The sequence below is a fragment of the Diabrotica virgifera genome, chromosome 3 (genome assembly GCF_917563875.1).
Source record: "Diabrotica virgifera virgifera chromosome 3, PGI_DIABVI_V3a".
In the NCBI taxonomy this organism is placed as follows: Eukaryota; Metazoa; Arthropoda; class Insecta; order Coleoptera; family Chrysomelidae; genus Diabrotica; species Diabrotica virgifera.
In genome coordinates, this window is record NC_065445.1 from 150,295,397 (window position 1) to 150,321,689 (window position 26,293).

The 26,293-nt window shown below is 30.5% G+C and overlaps 1 protein-coding gene across 1 annotated transcript in view; it reads left to right on the forward strand.

Moving 5' to 3' along the window:
• Nucleotides 1-12,122: 12,122 nt before the first annotated feature.
• The window catches only part of LOC126882102 (GTPase-activating protein), a 317,689-nt gene continuing 303,518 nt past the window's right edge, over nucleotides 12,123-26,293 (forward strand). The window contains exon 1 of the mRNA XM_050646950.1: nucleotides 12,123-12,437. Within this exon, the coding sequence (XP_050502907.1) occupies nucleotides 12,386-12,437 (52 nt within the window). The 5' untranslated portion in view covers nucleotides 12,123-12,385. The remainder of the gene's footprint in view (nucleotides 12,438-26,293) is intronic.

Consider the following 26,293-nt stretch of genomic DNA (forward strand, 5'->3'; position numbering starts at 1 on the left):
AGGTGCAGATTCTTGAATTGCAAAGTTTAATCGCAAAAGTTGAGTAACAAAATTTGAAATTTAGCTGTTTAATTAATTTTAAGTTAAAATCTAGAGTACAGAGAACAAAATGTTTTATAGAAAAAAAAATGGTGTAACTTTTAGTTTTAAGAAAAACGTGATTTCATCTTTTTTATTTTTAGGGTAAAATTGCGATTTTGACAATGTTTCCCCATCTAAAATTCAAAATAGAACTCATAAAACAAAATAAATTGTTTGAAGTAAAAGGTGCAGATTCTTGAATTGCAAAGTTTAATCGCAAAATTTGAGTAACAAAATTTGAAATTTAGCTGTTTAATTAATTTTAAGTTAAAATCTAGAGTACAGAGAACAAAATGTTTTATAGAAAAAAAATGGTGTAACTTTTAGTTTTAAGAAAAACGTGATTTCATCTTTTTTTATTTTTAGGGTAAAATTGCGATTTTGACAATGTTTCCCCATCTAAAATTCAAAATAAAACTCATTTTCGTTTTCAGCACCATAAAAAGTATAAAGTAAGACCAAAATTAGCCATTCACCACACCGTGGTTGATATCTCGAGAAATGAGCGTTTTTTTGGGGGGGAGTACCACGTACCACTCGTCTATAAGGTCGCGTAACTTTTTTTCTGTTGCATATTTTGACTTTGTGGCCTTTTTATTGTTATTTTTTAAATTTATTTATTTAAAATATAATTTTACTACAACAGTAAACATAATAATATTCATAAAATTCAAGTTTCTACCAAAATATATAAATATAATATTAAGCTTCAAATCCGGTATATGTACTGTCAATGTTAAAAATGGGTTGCAACGGTCTAGCGCTAGCGAATGCTAGTCCGCGAATTTATTCTCATTCGTCTGCGCCCATCATTTTTTTTTTACTTTAGTCGGAACGCAAAATACTCTTTCTTTATAACAATACAGTAGAACCCCTCAAATCCGAACTAATTGGGGGCCCTGAAAAGCCTGTTCGGATTCCGAAAAGTTCGAATTATCCGAAAGTTAGCCTTAACTAGTAGTTCAAAGCTTTCATTGTGATTTTGAGTAGCCAAACGTTCTCGCAAGAGTGTGGACAATATTTTTGGACTCAAGTTGACTACGAGAGAACCAAAGTAAGTTTGTGTTTAACCTTTATAAACACTTTATAAACCTACATATTAAAGTAAAATATTTATTTTTAAGAAATTTTAAATGTCAAAGTCCTAGTAATCCTACATTGTCCAATTTTCTGGCTTTACTCTGTATAATAAACATATTTTTAAGTTTTTGTCTTGAATTTTTAAATTTTTTTCACTTTCCGTTGGTTCGGATTTGCCGAAAGTTCGGATTCGCGGGGTTCGGATTTACGGGGTTCTACTGTACTGGTACTGTTTAAACAATTTTTAAAATTTTTTCTTGCAAAAAACTTTGTTAAAAACTTTGACTTTTCTTATAAAAGATTGGTTAATTTCAGATCTTAGTCTCGTTAATTAACGTAACAGTGATTTTTTCAAAAAAGTGACTATCTCAGACCCCAAGGGTCGTAGGACCTAAAAATTTTTTTTAGAAGTTGTGTATTTTAACTAGCTTTCAGTATTTTTTATTGCCATTTAATTTGATCTAATTTCTACGAAATTATTGTAATAATTGTTTATAAGCTTAAAAACTGCTATTTATTAACAAATAATTTTGTGTACGTACATGTATTTTTTTTTACTTTTTTTTTTCATAGGGTATTAGTATACATCTTAACGAAGGAAATGAGTCCCTGATTATTGAGATGCATTCAGCCATATTAACTGGACCAGCCTCAGAACTTAGCTCGTTTTTCAAAAAATTTTATAAACAAATTAAATTTTGCAAAAGCTATTTAACAGATCTGGACCATTTTTTGCACACCATTCAAACACCATAATGCCCTCAAGTTTAGGTATATTTAAACATATTTTAATAAACAATAAAATTGTTATTAACAATATTCAAAAACAGTGATTTTGTCGTCCGTTTTGCAATAACTTTTTTGTTTATTAACCGATTTTAATTTGGTGTATCTCATTCGATGTATCTTTTTTTCTGAAAAAGTTACCTCTGGACGTCAAATTTCTAAATAAACAAGTTTTTAAGTTATGTGGCAAAAAACTAAGTTTGACGTTTTGATTGTTTATTTAAAAAATGTTCCACTAAAAAAATTGATGAATCCCAAGATGGTAGTCTTTTTATAATATCTCGTACTACACATTTCAACTGTCAAACCTCGTCTTTTCAATTATGTCGAAAAACGGCTTATTTTTTACTAACTTGATTGGTCTAGTGTATGACAGTATATTTAGTCGCTCAAACGTTATACGGGATCGTATTGGGTGTTAAAATCATCTGTCAATAATTGCTGGAGATTATGGATCAACAAATGTTGTGTATATTAGTTTTTAGTGTTGTGATGGCAGAGAAAAAGCAAATTTATAATTGTAGTGACTTTTTAAATGGTTTTTAAAAGCGACAGGTACGTAATAATTGTAAATGTTTCAGTATCCTAATAAAAATTACATAGGTACCTACCTATTTGGAAAATTTAAAATGAACCTATCAAAATAGCATGTAATGCTTTGATTTACATAATTTGATTACCATCAAAATTTCTGTCAATATTTACCTAATATATTGTTTTCTTACTCTATGTTTTGTTGTATTTTAATATTTCAATATTCTACAAAAATCAAAATAAGTTGGTTAAATTCAGAACTGTCAAAAGTTTAAACCATTTATTCCGTCGATCTTTCCACATGATGCAGGTGTCTCCGTGGGCGTGGGTAGAAGTGTAAGATGAATGAATTCCAATACTAACTGCGCAAACATAAGCGGGTTCGAACCCCAATAGAAACTTTCAATTTTTTTGTTTTTGTAGTTATACCTCTTTAGGCGCGATTGGGAGTGAATTTTTATTATTCTGCGCGCATGCGCACAGAGACAGCATGTTGTTCGTTGCTAAATCTTTTAAGTTACATGTATCAGTCCAAAAATGGTGTGGAAAAAATATATTAGTGTTTTTAGTAAATATATTTATTATAATTTTTGTGTCTTTGGATTTGTCTTCCTCGGAAGTAAGGTAATACGTATTATTAAAACATTTTTATTTAACACTTCACTTCGTCTTTGTTACCGTGGTTTGTCATAATGTCCAAGAAACCGTCAAAACAATGCCTTCGTAGCCTCATTGGTAAATCATTCGACTACGGATCGAGAGGTCCCGGGTTCAAATGCGGACAATTGCTGTCTTTTTTTTTAATTTTTGGATTTTTGGAAAGTGGTAAGTAACTATTAAAATCAGTTTAATATTTAATAAAATAAAAATAAACTATTAAAAGTATTTTATTTCGCTGAAATCATATAATAGAAGTATACCTTCTTACGTAAGTATATTTATTATATAATATTTTTTCAGAAAACACGTATTTAGTTAAAAAATTTTCCGACAATTATTGTTCAGAAATCATTTGTGGCATTTTTCAAGTGTTTGTGTGTGTTTTATTCTTTTATTTTTTTAATTTTTGGTACTGTTTTAATAAAAATTTTTGAAAAGTAGTAAGTAATAAAATTAGTTTAATATTTAAATAAAATATAAATAAACTGTTTAAAGTATACTAATTTCGTTGAAATTATATTATAATAGAAGTATAGATAACTTCTTACGCTTACGTGCGTACAAAGTACACACACACATTCTTTTTCTTAAAAAGTAAAGAGAACCAAATCTGTTGACATAAAACATATTCTCGTCTCGTGAGTAAAAACAATAAAAGCAGTAGGCCGGAAGTGATGATGCTATTTTTAATAGCAGAAAATATATCTGAAAACTAAATATTGATGATCGGAATATGTTCTAAATACTTTGATGATCCGAAATATAATGATCCGAATGCTCTACTTCGGTGGATATAAACGCTACAGTTTCTTTATTGATACAAGGAATAGCGTGTGAATTATTATTAAAAATAAATGAATGGATATCACTTAAAAATAGTAAAATAATGGGAATTTTTCCGCTCATAATAATTATAATAAAGACATTAAATAAAATGAATCCATACTAAAAACATATATACTTAATCATAAACATTATATAAATGTACAATAAGATCAACTTCTAAACAGAGAACCCCGTCCAAGTGTAATATTTCCTTGTTGAGACTTTTAGGGCCGGTTGTTCGAACGCTAATCAAAAATGATCATTATCAAATATTTAATTACTGTCACAAATGTCAATGTCAACTTTGATTGGGTTGCTGAAAACATAATTATTGATAACAATTATGAAATTAGTTAATCAATTATGTTAATAATTGTTATGTTAATTGATTAACTAATCTCATAATTATAATCAATTATGTTTTCAGCAATCCAACCAAAGTTGACATTGACAGTTGTGACAGTAATTAAATATTTGATAGTAATCATTGTTGATTAGCGTTCGAACAACCGGCCCTTGAAGAAAGAAAAGAATTCAGCCCACAAAATATGTTCGCTTAAGTGCACCATTGGTTCCGTAAGTGCATCCATCCTTAGTAAAACCCAACTTGGAGTAGATGCAGCCAACAGTGACGATGTGTGATATGGAAAGCGGTGTTGCCGCGTTTTGTACATTTTATAAAATATGTATATGAAATTGAATGGAGGAATATGGAGTTGATTAAAAAATTTGATAATTTAGCTACACAGATAATTTAAAAGTTTGATTGAACTTGAATAATTGTATGACATCAAAACCAGAACTAATAGTTAGATCTAGACTTTTCAATATCGTATCTACTCTACTATTTCTGCGACTATAATGTGTAACTTCTGGTTACGTCTTTTTAACCGGAAGTGATATAAAAACCAGAAGTGTATATCTATTCTCATTTTGCTAAGACGCTCCGTAAACGATACCGTTTGTACTATTTCGGTGATTTTAAAATAGTACTTCCGGTTGCAACTTTAAAATTATAAATCTGAGTTTACCATTCTAGAGTTATAAACTCTCACCCGACTCCTAATTTGTCATTATATTAGTTCTAATAACGGATGACTTATATTCGCGGTCAGACAGCCGCACGGACCGGCAACGGCATGAAACCGGAAGTACATATATTTGTTCTTGTCTTGCTAAGGCGCGTCGAATTATATATCACTTGTACTCTTTCGGTGACTTTAAAACATTACTTCCGGTTGAAACTCGAAAACCGAAAGTCAAAGGTCAAATTTAATACTCTAACCTTTAATACCATTGTTCATTGTTCGAGCCATTTAAATATTGTATTAATTTTAGTTGTCTGTTTGATGTACACCCTGTATTCAAAACCGTTTTATTAAGAGGTTCAAAGCATTGAGAAATTAATTTTTTCATAATATAAACACATTCTTCCACTTATAGACGATTTGATAATATGATAATAATTTGATAATAATTGGTACAGAGAAAATAATGTCATGCGATTCAGCTGTTTGCTGCATAAAAAATAACTTTACGATACGCTGGGGCAGAATTTAACCGGTGGTGATGTAAGACAGTGTGAATTGAGAAGTAAAAGATACGTCGCGGTAACTGGTCATGCATTCTTCCGTACCGCGTGAAAAAAACATTTTTTAATTATTTTACGTTGTTTAGATCCATTAGAATTATACTGTTTTCGTTATTAATTTTTGTACGCCCTTTTATACTAACTTAGAGCTTATTTAGATAAATAGAGGTTTTTTAATAAAGAGACTTTTATTTACTTTCGAACCCGGGCTAATTGTTGATAACGGGTAGTTTCAAGCAGTACCCCACAACCGTGCCCACAACCATCCTTGTGTTATAAGCTTTCATTCGACACCTCATTTGTCATTCTATCTGGTCTAATGACGGAGGAGTTGTGTTTACAGACGGACAGACTAGACAGACATGTAAAATCATTCACGTTCTCACATTTTTTTCAAAAAAGGGTGAAAACAATAGTTTAAAATTTCTCTATTAAGTAACCTGTATTACAGCAAAACATTTCAAGTTGATATTCCACAGTTTAAAACAGTTTGTGTTTTTGTTTTTTTTTAACATGAACTTCCATCAAGCAACCGCCAATTGCATAAATAGAATATCACTTGAATGTTTTTCTGGTTATGATTTGTGATTGACTATAAAAATAATTACACTTTTATAAAAAAAGAACTTTTTATAATAAAACGTTTTCATTATTTGTAGGACCCAGTATAAAATTATAAACTATTTTGTTGTTTCAGTTTCTATGTCATAATAGTATATTATGTAACGAGCATTTAATGATGGTCATTATGAAGCGAGTATGAGGGATACGAAACGAGCCGCCTAGCGGCGAGTTTCGTATAGGGTACGAGCTTCATAATAATGATAATTAAATGCAAGTTGTATACACGATTTTTTCTATGATCATTCACAACAAAAAATATATTCAAATTTATTAATTTTTTAACGCAAATAAATTAAGTAGTTTGTCAGTTTGTTCACATATTGAGAACTGTCAAAGCGTATGTATTTGACTCGCCATTGGTAACTGCGCGTGTGCCACCTTCATCGCAAATGCCATATCCCGATTCTATTGGTTAAAAATCTGCATCGTAATGAAAATCTGTATCATAATGAAGTTCATTAAGTGCATTCGCGGGTACCTATCGGCGACCTAATCGGCGACAAATTTTCAGCAAATCGCATGCGCACTTTAAAAAAATATAAATAATACCGTTAATAGATAAATATACAAGGTATATTTACCTATAAAAAATAGTATAATTTAATAATCAGTTATTAATATTAATTAAAAGTAAATGTACCTTGTATATTTATCTATTAACGGTATTATTTATATTAGGTGAGGTTAGAAATTGTCGGCGACAAATTGTCCAGGGTACCCGCGAACGCAACTAATATGATACAGGTAGTGAAATCATAACAATTGTTATATTATAGTATGAGAATAGAAAAAAGAATTTTGTAATCGACTTTTTTAGAGGCATATTATTTCTCTAGCGGATTTAAACTCATATAAATCAAAGAAAATATTTAAAATGGTATATTTAACATTTATATACAATAATAATTAACTTATAAAATATGAATTTTAATTATATTAACTTTTAATCTCAGGACCTCTTGATCTCCAGTCTATCTCTATGCCACTAAGCTACCACGTATCGATTCGTTAACGTAATTTAAAATGGTATTTAAATGTGATTGAATTAATCACATTTTTAAAATACTTTAAAACTAAAAAAAAATCGATTTATCAATATAATAGCAATTAAATATTACATTGTTAGCTAGTTCTAAGCTATTCTGAAAATTTCAGGTGCCTAGGAAACATAAAACTATGTTTAAAATGGATCACAAAATGTGTGGAGAAAGTGACAAAGACCAAGCCTATAGTATATAAAAATGTTTTAAAAAATAGCTTTGTTATTAAAAATCAAATGATATTTTGGCAACATAAGTATTGTAAACTATATAATAATATAATAAAGACAGTAGGTATGACTATGCACAAATATTTTGTATAATCTAATTTAGTCCAGGAACCGAAGCTTTTCACCTCGCAGTTTTTACAGAATGGATCGATTTGCTTGAAAAGTTGAGAATAAGTAGTGGATAGTCCAAGGATCAAAATTTATATGATGCCGAAAGCCGCTTTTACCATGGGATGGTTGCCACCCCATCTCGGGGGTGGAAACTTTTTATTATATTTCGACCGCAAAAGTTGACAAAAACATTCATTCTAAGCTAAAACTGTTTTATACATTTTTTTGATAAAATTAATAGTTTTCGATTTATGTAGATAAGGACACACCATTAAACTTGATAAAAATAATAAACTTAAAGATAAAACCCATAACTAAATTAAAATTCATGGTGACGTTTCAATTATTACTTTAATCATCGTCAGAATAATAAGTTTCTTGAGCGGATGCTTTAAAATAATTTTAAAGGAACAAACAATAATTAATGAAAAGGTAAAAATGACATTGACAATCATTGGGTTAAGTCAATAATTTCAAACACGCCATGTCTTGTTGCGTGTTTAAGGGTGGCTTCAAAAGAAATATGGATAATGCCTCCTTGATGCTGAGTTCCGTTGGAAAACTTGCTAGAACATCACCCTATTAGTCGTAAGGACTTCTCAATCATTGGTCATGCAAGTTCTCCAACGTAACTCAGTATCAAGGAGGCATTATCCATATTTCTTTTGAAGCCACCCTTAAACACGCAACAAGACATGGCGTGTTTGAAATTATTGACTGAACCCAATGATTGTCAATGTCATTTTTACGTTTTCATTAATTATTGTTTGTTCCTTTAAAATTATTTTAAAGCATCCGCTCAAGAAACTTATTATTCTGACGATGATTAAAGTAATAATTGAAACGTCACCATGAATTTTAATTTAGTTATGGGTTTTATCTTTAAGTTTATTAGTTTTCGATTTATTCGTTATCGTAAGTGTTAGTTTTATATCGAAAAAATCATTGTTTTTCGATAATACTCATTTACTATTCACTCAATTTTTGCCGTAGGAAAAATTTTTTCAAACCAAATTCTTAAGAATTAAATAACCTATAGTTTCATATTTAAACATTTTTTCGTATCTCTGATGCTAATCTTTCTATTCTGAAGAAAATGGCATTTTTTACCAAACTACAAAAATTCGTTATTCGCTTTTAACTCCAGTTTTTTTAAAACTACTCCTAAGCCAGCAAAACTTCTAGAATCTATTAATAATACATAAATAAAGAAGAATGAATTAGGCCAATAACCAAAATCACCGCTAACTTACATTATTATGCTTCCAATTGGATTTCTCCTTTTATTTTTTTCAAAAAAATATATTGATTTTTTAACCGTAACTTTTTTACTTTTTTTTTTAAGTCCTCAGTCGCAAAAAGAGGTGACTTTGAAAGGGTTGGTAAAGGTGGTTTTGCATGTTATTACAAGATTTAATGTCAATAGCTCACTTAATTTTTGACGTAGAAAAAATTTTTGCAAACCAGATTCTTGGGAATTAAATAATCTACAATTTCATATTTAAACATTTTTCGTATCTCTGATGTTAATCTTTCTATTCTGATGAAAAGGCCATTTTTTCCAAACTACAAAAATTCGTTATTCGCTTTTAACTCCATTTTTTTAAAAACTAATCATTCTAACCGGTAAAATTTCTAGAACCTGTTAACAATACATAGATAACAGGGGCGTCATTTAATAGGGTCAGGGAGGGCATTTGCCCCCCTGACCCTGAAAATGACTGACATTTACAAAAAATAGATCAATTTTGTATTTTGTTTGCATATACAGGGTGTAACAAAAATACAGGTCATAAATTAAATCACATATTCTGGGACCAAAAATAGTTCGAATGAACCTAACTTACCTTAGTACAAATATGCACATAAAAAAAAGTTATAGCCCTTTGAAGTTACAAAATGAAAATCGATTTTTTCGAATATATCGAAAACAATTACAGATTTTTATTGAAAATGGATATGTGGCATTCTTATTAGCCACTTTACACGATGCAAGTAATTGCGAAATTTATTGCACAAGTTCTTGCAGCAAGAACTTCTGCAATAAGTTGCAAGTAGCTTTCTGCAATAAAGTGATTACACAGTGCAAGTAATTGCATAAACTGACATGAAATGGACAGAAACTTTGACATACCATAAATTTTGGGTTATGTTGTTTTTATAAATTAAAAATGTAATTTTTTGAGTAGAGTTATCAGATATATTAGATTGAAAATGTTAGATTATAATTTGAGAAAAGTATAATATGTATTATGTATAACAAAATCAATTAATACCTAATGCAAGTATACCTATAATACATTATTCATTTACAAAAGGAAACAAGTTGTTAAATACAAAAGAAATAAAAATAGAATATAGTTTCTTTAATCCCTATGTTGCATAATTAAAATTATCCCCCAGAATAATGTTATCTGTGAAGCGTGAAATTGGTAAAAAGTTCCTCTAGTTTTGTCAAAAATTGCTTAGTTTGAAATTTAGGATGACAGAATGTCAAAACAAACAGTGTAGCCTTAAAAGTTACTAAAAATATACCCAAATTGCAGAAAAATTGCATGAAAAATAGGACATGTTCTATCTAGCTGCAACTTCTTGCAGCAAGAAATTGCTGCAAGAAGTTGCAGCTTTTATGTGCAATTCGCGTATGACACGATGCAATTTCTATTGCTGCAAGAAATTGTGCAATTAATTGCGCAATTAGTTGCATGGTGTAAAGTGGCTATATGACAGGAACATCTTAAAGATAAATTATCGTGCAATTTGTGCACCCCATAAAAATTGTATGGGGGTTTTGTTCCCTTAAACCCCCCCCAAACTTTTTTGTACGTCTCAGTTAAATTATTATTGTGGTACCATTAGTTAAATTTAATATTCTTAAAACTTTTTGACTCTTAGTATTTTTTCGATAAGGCAGTTTTTATCGAGTTGAGGTTTATTTTTTAATATGTTTACATAAAAATTTTATGGGGGTTTTGTTCTTTTAAACCCCCAAATGTTTGTGTACGTTCCAATTAAAATATTGCTGCAGTGCCATTAGTTAAACACAGTGTTTTTAAAACTTTTTGCCTCTTTGTATTTTATCGAGAAGGCACCTTTTATCGAAATATGGCTTCTTTTTTAATGCGTTTCAAAATATACCTAAAAATGTAAATCATACATAAATTTTCATATTATGTATTACCAAGTCTCCATAATCGTACTTAACCATATACAAATATGTGGTAGATTTGACAAATATTCAAAATATCTCGATAAAAACCGACTTTTCGAAAAAGTACTAGGAGCCAAAAAAGTTTTAAAAAAATTGTGTTTAAGTAATGGTACTACAATAATAATTTAATTGGAACGTACACAAAAGTTTGGGGGGTTTAAAGGAACTAAACCCCCATAAAATTTTTATAGGGTGTCCAAATTTCACTATAATTTTTTCTTAAGATGCTACTATCATAAGAATGCCATATGTTCATTTTCAATAAAAAATCTTTAATAGTTTTCGATATATTGGAAAAAATCGATTTTCATTTTGTAACTTCAAAGGGTTGTAACTTTTTTTATATGCACATTTGTACAAAGGTAAGTTAGGTTCAATCAAACTATTTTTGGTCCCAGAATATGTGATTAAATTTATGACCTGTATTTTCGTTACACCCTGTATAATGTATTGTATATATGTTTGCCCCCCCCTAGCAAAATTTCAAATGACGCTCCTGATAGATAAAGAAGACCAAATAAGGTCAATGACTAATTTTAATTAGGGTGGTGATTAGCATATAGTTTTCCCGTCTTTAGACTTTGAAACTACAATATTTAGCATTTGACGAAGATTATATAATAAACTATAGCTCGATTACTAGGTATTGGTCTTAAAGAAAATTTAAAAAACGGTTTTGTTTATTTTTTATAGGCACATTTTTGTTAAGTAAAGTTGTTTTGATAAAACGAAAACTTTTGGAGTTATTAGCAGAAAACCTACTTATTAAAACATTGATTTTTTCGATATAAAACGAACACTTTCGATAGCGAATAAATCGAAAACTATTAATTTTATCAAAAAAATGTATAGAACGTTTTTTGCTTAGAATGAACGTTTTTACCAACTTTTGCGGTCAAAATATAATAAAAATTTCCACCCCCGAGATGGGGTGGCAACCACCCTCATGCTAAAAGCGCCTTTAGGCATCATATAGATTTTGATCCTTGGACTATCCACTACTTATTCTCAAATTTTCAAGCAAATCGATCCATTCTGTAAAAATTGCGAGGTTTTGTCCTATTATAAGCTTCATTACTTGGACTAATTGGGCATTGTAATATGTAAGTCCTTAATCTACTTATTTGGATAAGTCAATCCCACGGATTTTTGAAGTTTTATTTTTTCCAGGTAAATAAGTTATAGATATTTTTAACAAATAATTTGACCAGAAGACATGCGTTAAATATTCAGGTTTCTTGAATTTGGGTTCTTTCACTGCACATGGTATTTAAATATTAGATTTATTCATAAATTAAGTGCCAGAACTTATTTATACTAATCTCGTATGTTTGGCAATAGCGCATTCGAGCGCCGTGTATACGCATTGTAGCCTTGAATTCCGTTTCATTCATAATTTTCTTTCAATCGAGGATATGACTAACGTAAATCATAAACACCAACCAAAAACACCCTAGCGTACGGTCTTTGTTTTTCTTAAAGAATGTCGCAGTGCAAAAAGTGTATGTTACTTAATTTATCGACGATTAAAAACTCTGCATCGTGTGTAGTGTGTATAAGTTAATGGTGCTTATGTCAACACGCTCCATTCATTTTTATAGAACATAATAACATGGCTGACGAATTTAAAGTTCGTCTAGAAGAAAGATTGAAAATAAAAATTGGTAAGTTAGTTTTGTACATTTAGCCGTTTATTATTACAAAGGGAAGATATCTATAGTCGTTTAACACTATGGCTATGGCTTAGTCTTATTGAAATTTGCGTGGGTGGTAGACGAAGTGGTCGTCTATCCAGGTGTCTCAAGAACCTTAAATTTTGGCTCAAGGAAGCCCCGCAAAAGACTGGATGGACATGCCACGGCTCTTTACTACATCAAACTCCTTCAATTGTATGGTCCAGCACTTTTGTGGCTATAATTAGTAAGAGTAAAATGTGACCCATAAAAGGTTAAGCTCAGGTTTTTTAAACATTTATGATAATTCACTTCCTGTCTATCAGAAAATGAAATTACACATAGGTTCAATAAACAGGAATACTTAACAAAAAAGACACATTCTAACATAGTTTGCATGTAGTAACCACCAGCAGGGAAGTTGTTAATTTTAAACATACTGACTTGATCTTAATTTTTGGATAAGTACTCATATAATATTTAATATGGGCCATTCCACGAACATACGCCTGTTTTGGATTACTTCGACAACGAATATTTTACTGTACAACATAAGAAGTACGAAAGTAAATGGCGCTAATAATTATTCCAATAAACAACAATGTAATTTGCAATTTACTTTCGTTCTTCTTATTTTGCACAGTAAAATATTCCTTGTCGAAGTAATCCAAAACAGGCGTATGTTCGTGAAATAGGGTATATTTTGTTTCTTTAGTTAAACAACAAATCACTTTTCCCTTTTGGGTAATTCGTACCTATTTTGTCTTCATCTGAGTAATTGTCATATTCAATTATTGCAACTTTGTTTATATTTACTCTTATTTTGTTCATATAGATCTTGAATTCTAGGATGTTTTGAAGTGAAAACTTCTTTAAGCATTGAATTCGCGACCGTCATCGTGGCTGTCATTGCGACCGTCATCGCAAACCGTCATCGCAACTGTCATTCTGACCGTCATCGCTTATGCTATACAGTGATGAGCGAGGTAATAACAGGCAAAATAGCACAAACGATGGAAAACGTATTAAGTTGTGAGATAAAAAGAAATGAAACTAGTCGAGCTGGGAAACTTAGCGATATTAACCTAAAAATTTACATTATATTTATTGTTTCCCACCTTTAGATGTATCGAACGAGTTTAGCAACTGCCACTGTCACAGTGACAGTTTTAGTTGACATACTCCTCTGATACGTGTTAAGGTGGGAAACAGTCAATATAATGTGAATTTATACGTTAATCGCTAAATTTACCAGCTCGACTAGTTTTATTTCTTTTTATCTCACAACTTTAATAAAATAATAAATTGAAAATTATGATGTCACTACCTGTATCATAATGAACTTCATTATCATACAGATTTTCATTAAGATACAGATTTTTAACCAATAGAATCGCGATAATATAGCATTTGCGATAAAGGTGGTACATGCGCAGTGATTAATGGCGAGTCAAATACATACTCTTTGATAGTTCTCAATATGTAAACAAACCGTCAAACTGACAAACTACTGAATTTATTTGTGTTACAAAATTAATAAATTTGAATATATTTTTTGTTGTGAATGACCATAGAAAAAATAGTGTATACAACTTGCATTTAATTATCATTATGAAGCTCGTACTCTATACGAAACTCACCGCATATGGCTCGTTTCGTAACCCTCATACTCGCTTCATAATGACCATCCTTAAATGCTCGTTGCATAATATACTATTAAGATGGGGGAAAATTGGAGGTTATGTCTCTTAATTGGAGACATTGTTAATTGGAGATATAGACCATTCCAGGGTGACGTCATTTGACAGCGACTGGAGGGCAAAGATCTTGTAAACAAAGTAGGTTAAGTGTAGAAAACCATTGTTTAATTTAAGAATATGATTAAAATACCAGCGTTTTGTTCAGTTGTAAAGTGTTCCAGTAAAAGTAAAAGAGATAAAGTGAGTTTTTTTTATAATTGACTAATTTTTATAGTTTTGACTTATTTGTTCCGATCAAAAAATTTAAAACAAGTTCGTTTCCGATTTGGTTTAATGGTAAATTAAGGAAGTTGATATATTTAAAAAAGAAAATACATAAGCAGTATAAATTATTTGGTAGAAGGGATGATTATTTAAGATTTTCTCAGTTAAGAGATGAATGTAAACAAGTCTCCTCTCAATGTTATACTAACTATTTAAATAATATTGAGAATGGGATTCTATCTAATCCTCGACATTTTTGTAAGTATATCAATAATAAACGTAAAAGTTATAATCTGCCATCTAATATGTCCTACGGTGATAGTACAGGTGATAATGCTCAAGACAGTTAATTTATTTAGTAAGTTTTTCTCAACTACATATTCTAATTCTAAAGTTAATCAGATCCCAATTTTTAACTATCAGCAGAGTGTAAATGTGAATAATTATAGTATTGGGCTCTCAGACATAATTGATAGTGTTTTAAAGATGCCTTGGAAATTATCGCTTGGACCAGATTGTTTGCCAGCTTATGTTCTCAAGCATTGCATTTTTACTCTCGTAAAACCTATCTGCTACTTATTTAATTCCTCATTGAGTACTGGCATCTTTCCTGATTTTTGGAAAACTAGTTATTTAACACCAATTTTTAAGTCTGGTAATAAAAATGATGTTGAAAATTATCGAGCGGTTTGTAACCAATCTGTATTACCCAAACTTTTTGAGTGCCTTGTAAATAACTTTTTGACATGGAATTGTAAAGATATAATTGATGTTAGACAACATGGCTTTTCTAAAGGTAAGTCTACATGCACAAACTTAATATTGTATACTAATTTCATTGCTAATTCAGTTGAACAGAAGGGTCAGGTTGACGCTATCTACACAGACTTCTCTAAAGCCTTCGATAGAGTTAACCATGATCTGCTTATTGCTAAATTAAAAGGCTATGGATTTGGAGGTAAAATAATTGAGTGGATAGGTAGTTATACGTCTGGTAGATGTCAGTATGTTAAATATGGAAACTGTTTATCTCAACGAGTATCTGTAACCTCAGGAGTTCCTCAGGGGTCTCATATTGGGCCTCTATTATTTAATATATTTGTTAATGATATATCCTCAGTGATTAAAAGTAGTCATTTTCTAATGTTTGCTGATGACCTTAAAATATTTCGAATAGTAAATAACCTAGTTGACGCCTCTTTGTTACAGAATGATATTAAAAGCTTAGCTAGTTGGTGTGAGGTAAACATGCTATACTTAAATATAAAAAAATGTTTTAAAATTACTTTTGGAAGATCAAGAGAGTTTGTAAATTATGATTATTGTATAAATAATGTACCATTAGAGGCACGTCATAATATTAAGGATTTAGGAATAAATTTTGATTCTAAATTAACTTTTAAATATCATATTAACGAAACTTCAGCTAAAGCTTTAAAAATGTTGGGATTCATTCTAAGAAACTGTAATCAGTTTTCAGTACAAACTGATTATGATGTTATACTTTAGTTTAGTTCGATCAGTTTTGGAGTATGGTTCTCTCATTTGGTCTCCTTCATATAATAGTGACATCTACAGTATCGAGAGAGTTCAGAATAAATTCTTGAGGGTATGTGCTTACAAGATTGGTTTTATTAGAGAACAATACACATATGATGATATACTGTCAATACTAAATATCTCACCACTACATCATAGAAGGTGTCAAGCGGATTTATGTTTCCTTTTTAAGATTATAAATGGATATGTTCAAGATCCAGGGTTACTAAGTTTATTAAGTTTTAATGTTAATACTAGAAGAACTCGTAACACTGAGATTTTCAACATTCCATTCCACACTACAAATTATGGTTAAAATGAACCCATTACAAGAATTTTACGAACTGCCAATGAGCACAGCAATAGTTTAGAGTTATTTGGAATATCTATTCGCGGTGTGCAAGTACTTGGAAGGGATACGCGAAACGATCGTGCGCGAATAGCGGAAAAATATTGCAACTTTCTTAAATAATTCATGTCAATTGAAATTGTCAAATTGACGTATATTTCATAAGTACACTGTCATTGAAGGACAAAAATTATATATTGCTCCACAATATTGATATGATATGCAATTATTATATTTTCAATTTCAATTTTCAATTTATTAGCCAAAATTTACATTTTTAAGTACATATAATATAATATACAGAAAGACACCTAGATGTGAAAACATCTGTGTGTGTCTATAGAAAAATCCTAAATAAATATAGATTACTTATAAACAAACGTAACAAAAAAAAAACACATTCGAGAAATCAAAATTATTTGGAATTTAAACTTAAAACTAAGTAAACAGCATATCTATATAATATAATAATATGTAAAAAATCCAACTTATAGGTATTAAGAATTCCAAAATCAAAAAAAGAACATTTTTTTCAGGATTTATAATTCAAATTGTGTTTTGTTTCCAATAATACAATCAACTACCTTTTTATTAAACATTTTTATGGATTTGATTTCTTTTATTTTGTTTGGTAGTAAATTATAATACTTGGGTGCCCTAAAAATCACAGAATGTTGGCTTATTCCTCGACTTAACTGTGGTAAAACTAAGCTTCTTTTGATGTTACCTCTAGTTTGATAATTATGTTCTATTAGTGTCTGTTTGGAGAAATTTTTATGAATATATGTGCAACATGTTGAAATATAGAGTGTTTTCAAGTCACAGATTTTATTATTATATAATTCGGTTGTAGAGAAAAGTTTAGGTTTTTTTAACATTATTTTAATAATTGAATTTTGAGCTACTTTGAGATTTCTTATGTTGTTTTCATATGCTCCACCCCACAACAAAATTCCATACCTTAGTAAAGGCTCAATTAAGGATTGATAAATCATAGTGATCAGTTTTTTTGCAAGAAACTCCCTTAGCAGATAAAATTTATGCATAAGGGCCCTAATCTTTTTTGTTAGGTATGTTATGTGGTGTTCCCATTTAAGATTTTTATCTAAATATACTCCTAAGTATTTTATGACATTTACTTGTTCAATAGGATCTTCAATGTTTTGTATGTTAATGTTTTCAAAGTTTGGACGATTTGTATCATTTATAGAAAAGGCTACATAATTAGTTTTTTTAGCATTTAGAAGAAGCTTAAATGTATCAAGAAAATTTTTGATATAAACTAGATCTTGTTGAAGTTTCTGTTTTGCTTCTTCCCATGTAGATGCAGAAAAAATTATGACTGTATCGTCAGCATATGACACGATTTTACCCCTGATCTTAAGATTAAATATTGAGTTTATATATATATATTAAAGAGTATTGGGCCTAAAACTGTACCCTGTGGCACTCCAATTTTAATAGTTCTTGGTTCGCTGATAGCATCATTTATTTTTGTATATTGTATTCTTTCATAAAGATAGTTAGTAAAAATTTTCTGCCCAATACCCCTCACGCCATATTTATCTAGTATATCCAATAATTTAGTGTGTGAAACTGTGTCAAATGCCTTGGACAAGTCAAGGAACACTGCAATACATTTTTGCCCTTTATCAAGATGCATAGTTATATCTTGCACAACTTCATTCATAGCATCTACTGTACTTAGACCAGGAGTAAAACCAAACTGATTAGGAGATAATATTTTGTTTTCAGTTAAATATGACACTAATCTATCTTTTAAGCATTTTTCAAAGATTTTACCTAGATTTGATATGATACTTATTGGTCTATAATTTTCCATATTAAATTTATTACCTGATTTATAAACAGGGCTCACTACTGAAACTTTAAAATGACTTGGAATATCACCAGTTTTAAAAATAAGGTTTATTATATGAACAAGAGAATCAATGAGATAGATGTGAAGAGTTTTTATAATTTTAGAAGAGATGGCATCTTTACCTGGTGCTGAATTATTTTTAAGGGAATTTATATATTTTATTATTTCGTTATTTGTGACTGGTTTAAGATACATTGATGTCTGAGAGGAGTAATTCATGTGGAATGGAGTATGTGGTTTTTTAATTTTACTGGTCATTTTTAATCCTATTTCAGTAAAAAACTTATTAAAATGGTTTGCAATATCAATGTTATTTTCAATTTTATTTTCATTTTCAACCTTGATGTACTTAATTTCATTTTTTTTATTTTTTGTGTTTTCGTTTGTAGCCTCATTTATAAAATTGTAAATTTTTTTAATATTTTTGCTATTTTCATTTATTTTGTTTTTATAATAATCATTTTTTGTTTGTGTAATTAATTTATTTAGTTTATTTCTGTAATCTTTATATTCAATGATTTTTTCTGGAGTGGATTCCCTTCTTAGATTTTGTTTAAGTTGATCTCTTTTTCTAATAGATACAATAATGCCATGAGTAATCCAAGGTTTAATTTTTTTAAACTTATTTTTAAGAACTATGTCATCATAAGAAAGTTGAATTAATTCAGATATATTTTTTATAAGTTGTCCCGCAGCTATCTCTGGTTCTGCATAGTTCAAAATCTCTCTCCAGTTTACATTTTTTGCATGATTAAGAAGTTTTTGATAGTTTAATTTTTTATATATTTTTGTGTTACTAAAAGAGTTGCTACTGATATTTTTATTAAATGAAAAATTCAACAAGACTGGTAAATGATCTGTTATGTCATAATTAATTATATTTGGACTTACCTTTATAAAGTTCTCCTTTAATCGTGTTTTGAGGAATATATGATCAAGACATGTCAGAGATTCTGGCCTTGTTACGTCCTCATATAATGAAAAAAAGCCATGAGAATTAAGGATAGAAGTATATTCACTGACTATGTGATCTGTGTCATTCAGAATATTTAAGTTTATATCTCCTAAAAACAACTCAATATCTTTTGAATTTTTTTGAGAAAGATATTGATTCAAGTCTGATAAAAAATTAACTACATTTGAGCTGGGTGAGCGATAGCATATATTAAAAACAAAAGTTGTGTTTTCAAAAGTTAGTGTTAAGCTTGTTATACTTATTTTAGATGTAACTTGTTTGTTTGTATGTATAAGTGGATTTAAATTGAATTTAGTATATACTAAGATACCATCAAAGCTATTGAAATCTCCATCATCATAATAAATATTAAAACCTGGAATGTTACACTGAGAAGTTGAGTACAAGCTGTGGCATTCTGTTAAGATTATTAAATCACAACATTGTAAGTTATAAGCTTGAAGAAATACAAGAAGTTTATCATGATTTGTTTTTATACCCCTAATATTGAGTAACAAAGTATTTAGTTGAACCTGACCTATACTAATAACACTATTTATAGCACTTGGTTCAATAGTAACTTTTTTATTTTCAATAGAAATATTATCTAGAATATCAGCTTCCATAAAACGTTTGTTTAGAACAAAAACTTGTTTATTTTACTACACCATTTACAGCTTCAAGTCCTGCTCACACAAAATCTTCACCGGAGCCTCAGTTCTAGTTTTTTTTAGTAATATTTTACCATTTCTGGTAAAAACTGAGTAGAAGTTTTTTTGTTTCTTTATCTCCATCGCTTTTTTAAAAAGCTTTTGAATATGTGGCGTCAGATCTTCATTTATGTAGATTTTGCTGTTTCCATTTAGACCACAAACATGAGTGTCAATTCCCTTCATTTGTTTCACTTTTTGAAAAAATTCGATTTTAGTTTTATGGCTACTTAGTTTTACTAGCACAGGTGCATTTTCGTGCTTACCTAAGCGGTATGTTTCACAGATTGAATCAGCTTTAATTTCAATCTGCATTGACCTTGCAACATGTTGCACAACTTCAGTTAGGCTTTTATTTTCTTGCTTCGGTATACCACCTATGATGATATTTTTCTCTATTTTCTGTTGTTCTATTTCATTTATCCTGTTTTCCAATTCTTGTATTTTCAGTGTCATAGCTGCTTTGTCTTCTGTTAGTTGCTTTGTTTCCGAAAACAGCTTCTCAATAGCCTTCTTCTGCTCATCGAATGAGTCAGAAATGTACTGGACCGATTTCTTCAATTCACCAAGTTCTTTATTAATTTCTTTCTTAAATGAGGATAGGTGCTCCTTAAGTAGATCCCCAAATATAGCTTTAATCTTCTTCTCATCCATTTCACTTGTACAGCAGCTTACAAACTCTTTCTGGTTCTTGTCTTTATACACAACTTTGGCCTGCCTTGCACAGCTTGGATGAAAATAAGAAGTGCAATTTTGACAATCCCAGGAACTGACTACGGGCTTTTTACAAGCCTTGCAATATTTATTTTTATTTTCCTCCTCAAATTCTGATAAACTATTTGCTTGGGATCCCATAACATAACCTCACAATCCTTCTTTCTGGGTTTTCCATTTAATTTCGCGAAAATATCAACAAAACTTTATTTTCTATAAATCTGTGTGCATCACTAAATACTTTTTAGCAACTTTTACTTAAAGATGATGTAAATATTTTCAAAATTTTTAACTACTGAAAAATTTTTGTTTGTTTACAGTAAACATAACCAAAAACGAGGTAAACATATAAAGGTAAATTTAGTTAATTGTATTTTGCTTGCAGTACTGCATTTTAATAACTAATTTTATTTACTACATACAATTGTTTATGATTTAATAACATAACCTAAATCTTATTTTTTCTTATTATTTTTTTTTGGACTATGGCCTTGACAATTATCCAGTAACCAGGACCATACGATTTGCCAATATAATTAAAAGTGCGAATAAAAGTGCAGAGCGTAGAAACCAGGTGTCGCTTTTCCGAACTTGCACGGTCCCTATAGCAACATTTAAGAAATCAGTTGAGAGATTTTGAGCATTATATAACTTAATAATAACTTAAGCTACTACTTTAATTAAATTTTGTTTAATTTTAATTTTGGTTTGTTTTTTTAACGCAACCTATTGAACCTATGCTTTGTAAAGGTTGACGTCGTATTTCTGTAAAAATGGTGTATCCATAAAAAAAATATATATATATATATATAACAGCGCTACCAGGCCTTATAGGCCTACGGCTTCTAAATTCTGGATAATATTTCTCCATTCTGTTCGGTCCTCTGCACTCTTTCTCCAGTCCTTCACCCCGATTTCTTCCAAATCCCTCTCTGCAGCCTCTAACCATCTCTTCCTTGGTCGACCTCGTCTCCTTTTTCCCAATGCTCTGTCATTCAATATTCGTTTGACGTTTCTAGTTTCTGGCATTCGAGTAATATGTCCCAGCCATCTAACTCTTTGGGCTCGTATTTTTGTCGTTATTTTTGGTCTCCCATACATCCTCATTACTTCTTCATTTGTTCGTCTCCTCCAGGTTTTCTCCGCTATCTGTATACCTCCAAAAATTTTTCTCAGGATCTTCCTTTCCCATATCTGTATCTTCTTCTCCTCTTGTTGGTTCATTACCCACGTTTCTCTCGCATACAACACTGTGGGCCGTATTATCGTTTCATACATTCTGATTTTCGCGTTTATTGATACATTTTTTGCTTTTAATATCGTGTTTAAGGCACCCACAACTCGACTTCCCTTCAATAATCTTTTATCTATTTCTTTTTCTTCCCTTCCAGTACTGGTTACAGTCACTCCCAGGTATTCGAATTCTGCTACTTCCTTAAATTTATATTCATCTCCTTCTCCTTTCATTTTTATATAGTTATCCTCTTTATTTATATCTCCTTTCATTACCATGTATTGTGTTTTTCCTTGGTTGATTCTTAATCCATACCTTTTTGCTTCCGCTTCGAACTTTTGGAATATTTTTTGGAGATGTTCCTTTGTTCTTGTTAGGATGACTAGATCATCAGCGTAAGCTATAAACTGCTGTCTGTTGTTAAATATGGTACCGCTTGTATTAATTTTTATCCTTCTTACTATGTGTTCTAGTACCAAGTTAAATAAGTCTGTAGATAGAGGGTCACCCTGTTTCAGTCCTTTATTCACTGTGAATTGTTTTGAAAAATTTCCTTCCAGTGTTATCCTGTTTTTTGTATTGTTGAGCGTCATTCTCACTAATTTAACCAGCTTTCCTGAAATACCCAAGGATCTCATTGCTTCATATAGCATATCTCGGTCCACTGAGTCGTAAGCCTGTTTAAAGTCAATGAACAACATGTGTAGTCCCAAATTTTGTTCGTAGCTGTTGTTCTGTATTAGTTTTAATAAACATATTTGATCTGTTGTTGATCTTCCTGGTCTAAAACCTCCTTGGTATTCTCCAATGATCTTATTTACCTCCTTTTGCAATCTATTTCGGATGATTTTTGCAAGTATTTTATAGGCCACTTCTAATAGCGATATTCCTCTATAATTTTCGCAACTTGTTTCATCACCTTTTTTGTAGATTGGACAGATGAGTGCATTGTTCCATTGTTGCGGCATTTCCTCTTTTTGCCAGACTGTTAATATTAGTCGGAAAATTTTTTCTTGCAGCTTTTCTCCTCCTACTTTAAAAATCTCTGCCGGAATTCCGCTTTCTCCTGCGCTTTTGTTATTTTTTTGCTTCAATATTGCTTCTTTTACTTCTTGTAGTGTAGGTTCTTCTTCACGTTGTTGTTCTGTGTTATCCTGTTCATGTTGTCTTATTTCCTGGGGTTCTGCTTGTTTATTTTCATTTAATAGTTCTTCAAAATACTCCGCCCATCTGTTCAATTTTTCTGTTGTTTCTCCTAAAAGCACACCGTCTTTACCTCTACAATAACTTGTTTTACTCTTTGCAGTTCCTCGAGATTTTTTTACTTCTTGGTAGAAATTTCTTATTTCCTTGTTTACGTATGATTCTTCTATTGTTTTCAACTGTTTGTCAAGATGTTCTCTTTTCTTTTTTCTGCAGATTTGTTTTACTTCTCTTCTTGCCATTTTATATTTTTCTGTAGTATCCTGTGTATTATTTTTGTCTTTTTCTATTTTTGCTTTATTTCTACGTATCAATGCTATTTTACAATCCTCGTCAAACCAGTCTCTTCGTTTCTCTGCTTGTACTTTTCCTAGACATAGTTCCGTTGCTTCTGTCATCGCTATCTGTATATTCCTCCATTCTTCATCAATATCTTCTGCGGTGGGGTAACGAAGTCTTTTATTTATCTCTGCCACAAATTTGTTTGCCGTTTTTTCTTCTTTAAGTAATTCTATCCTGTATGTTAATCTTTCTTTTGCTGTTCTTGGGTTTCTTGGCAGCTCTTGTTTAAGTTTGGCTATCGTTAGAATATGATCGCTATTGGTATCTGCCCCTCTGTAGCTTCTGGAATCGGTAATTGCTCTGATATGTTTACTTTCTATTAATACGTGGTCTATCTGGTTTTTTGTCCTTCCATCTGGAGATATCCAAGTTATCTTATGAATATCCTTATGGTCAAATCTTGTGCTTACAATTTTCATTTTATTTTCTGTTGCAAATTCAATTAATTTTTTCCCATTTTCATTTGATTCCTTATGCAAACTTTTTCCACCCGTTATACTTCTGTAAATCTCTTCTCTTCCTATTTTGGCATTCATATCTCCTACGATTATCTTTATGTCATATTTCTGAATTTTATCCATCAAATTACTTAGCTTCTCATAGAACTCTGTCTTGGTTTCTAGGTCTTTTTCTTCAGTGGGGGCATGTGCATTAATGATGCTAATTTTTCTGTACTTTCCTCTTATTCTTAAATAACATATTCTATCTGATATTGCTTGGAAGTCTATAACTAATTTACTTATTTTTTCTGTCACCATAAATCCAACTCCAAAATATCTGTTTGTCCCGCCACTCTTAAAAAAGGTTCTTTTTCCTATTTTGACTATTTCAGTTCCCAACTGTTTTGTTTCTTGTAAGGCCAGGATGTCTACTTTGTAATTCTCCATAATATTATCTAAATTTTTTTAAGGCACCCTCTTCGTACGTACTTCGTACATTCCAGGTTCCAATTTTTATTATTTCCTCATGTTTTTCTTTATTTGTATCGTTTTTTCCCTCATTTTCCAAAGTCGTTATTCCTTTTTTTGCCATGTCAATACCATATTTCAGCCGCTGTTCTTCGTTTATTAGTTTTTTGAATTTTCTATCAGCTGGTCTCTCTCCTCGTCCCATATCCAGATTTTGCCATTTACTATTAATTTCTTGTAGCCGATTTTCGTTTGCTTACCTTTGCTTCTTTCTTCCTTTGCTATTTTAGTTATTTCCTTTTGTATTTCTTTTTCTTTCGATGTCAAATCGTTGTTTATATAGATACGGTCTTTATGCTGTTTTAGTTTACTTTTCTTGTTTAGGATTTCCATTTTATCCGTGAAAGTTTCTGTCTCTATTGCGCATACTGTTTCTCCTATTTTTGTTGCACTTCTTAGTTTTATTTGTGTTTGCAACTCTTGGGCTATGAAATTTTCCATTTCTTCTTTTAATTTCTTATCATCATTTGTTTGTACTTTCAACCCAGTTACGATCAAGCTTTTCTTTTTGCTAAATTTCTCCAGTTGCTCCATTCTTTCATGTAGCAATTTTACTTCTTTTTTTAGTTTTTGATTCTCTACTTTTACATCCATTAACTCTTTCTAAACTAACTTTACTAAAAAAAATAAATAAATAATACCAGCTGCATTTAAAGACCGAGATGTTATAAATCACTATAATCATAATGCACTGTAAACAGAATGACGATATGGGTCAAGAAAACTGATTTTCTGATTATACCTGGTTTTTGCATCCCCTATGAGGGTGTCCTATATCTAATATTTGAAATTGTTGTAGTTAAAACCGCAGGTTACTTATAATAAAATGAGAAAATAGCAAAAAGAACACCAAAAACACAATTTTTGCCCCTCATCGACACTGTCAAAGTCACGTGACCTGGAATGGTCTATTGTTAATTGGAGGTTATGTCTTTTTTGTTTTTTGCCCCATAACTTTTTTCCACAGGGATATAGGTATAGGCATTGCTTCATAGAAAAAAAACTTACATCCTTCCTCTTTAAAGTGACGTTTAGTAGAAGTCTCTATGATATACAGTTTCCAAAATATGATTTTTCAAAATTCGCCAATCACAGCGATTTTGGCCCATTTTCGTTGTTACTTCTTAAACATTGTTCTGTAACTTTTTTCTGTGTTGCTTTAGGTAGATGCAATGCCACATTTAATAGAAAGAAAAGTCAATTACCTTTAAAGTGGTCTATTGTAGATGGCTGTATGACTATTTTTAAGCAAGATATGGTTGTTCAAAGTTAACGAATTTTTGATATATTTTACGATTATGCATTTTTAAATTTCTCATTATAACATTTTTTTATTGTATATTTAGGTATATACATTGTACAATAAAAAAGACAGCTTATTTTCTTTACTTTAAAATGGTGTGTTGTAAAAAATCCTGGGACTATTTTAACGACGTTCTACACCTTCGGCAAAGAATTAAGGATTTGCATGAAATTTTAGTATATTATAGTTTACTTCAAAAAACTAAGACTTGATTTTTTAAAAATTGTTTTACCGTGCCGTTTAATTACTATTAAGGGTCAAAGTTAAGTTTTAACATGGGCTCTTATGGGAATTCTTAAAAAGTTAATAACTTTTGACCCAAATTTACGATTTTTAATTATTTGTGCTTAAATTAAAAGGTTTTTTTGTAAGGAATAACATATTAAAAAATGAGAATTGTTTACTATACCATTATTAAATAAAAGTGAAAATACTGTTTCGAAATTTAACAAAGTTGGTAGTAGCTACGCCGGCGAGTGGGCGAGCAGGCATGATTTGAGTATTCTGCTATAAATGCATTGTTACCAACTTTCGCTTCCATATAAGTTTCCCCCCTTCCCTTCCTCTGAGAGCCATACCCCGCAACGAAGGTGTAGAATGTCGTTATTTTATCAAGAGTGTAAGAGGTATGTTAAAAAATATGAATTTCGCTCAAGAGTAAAGTACCTTTATATTTCACAATAC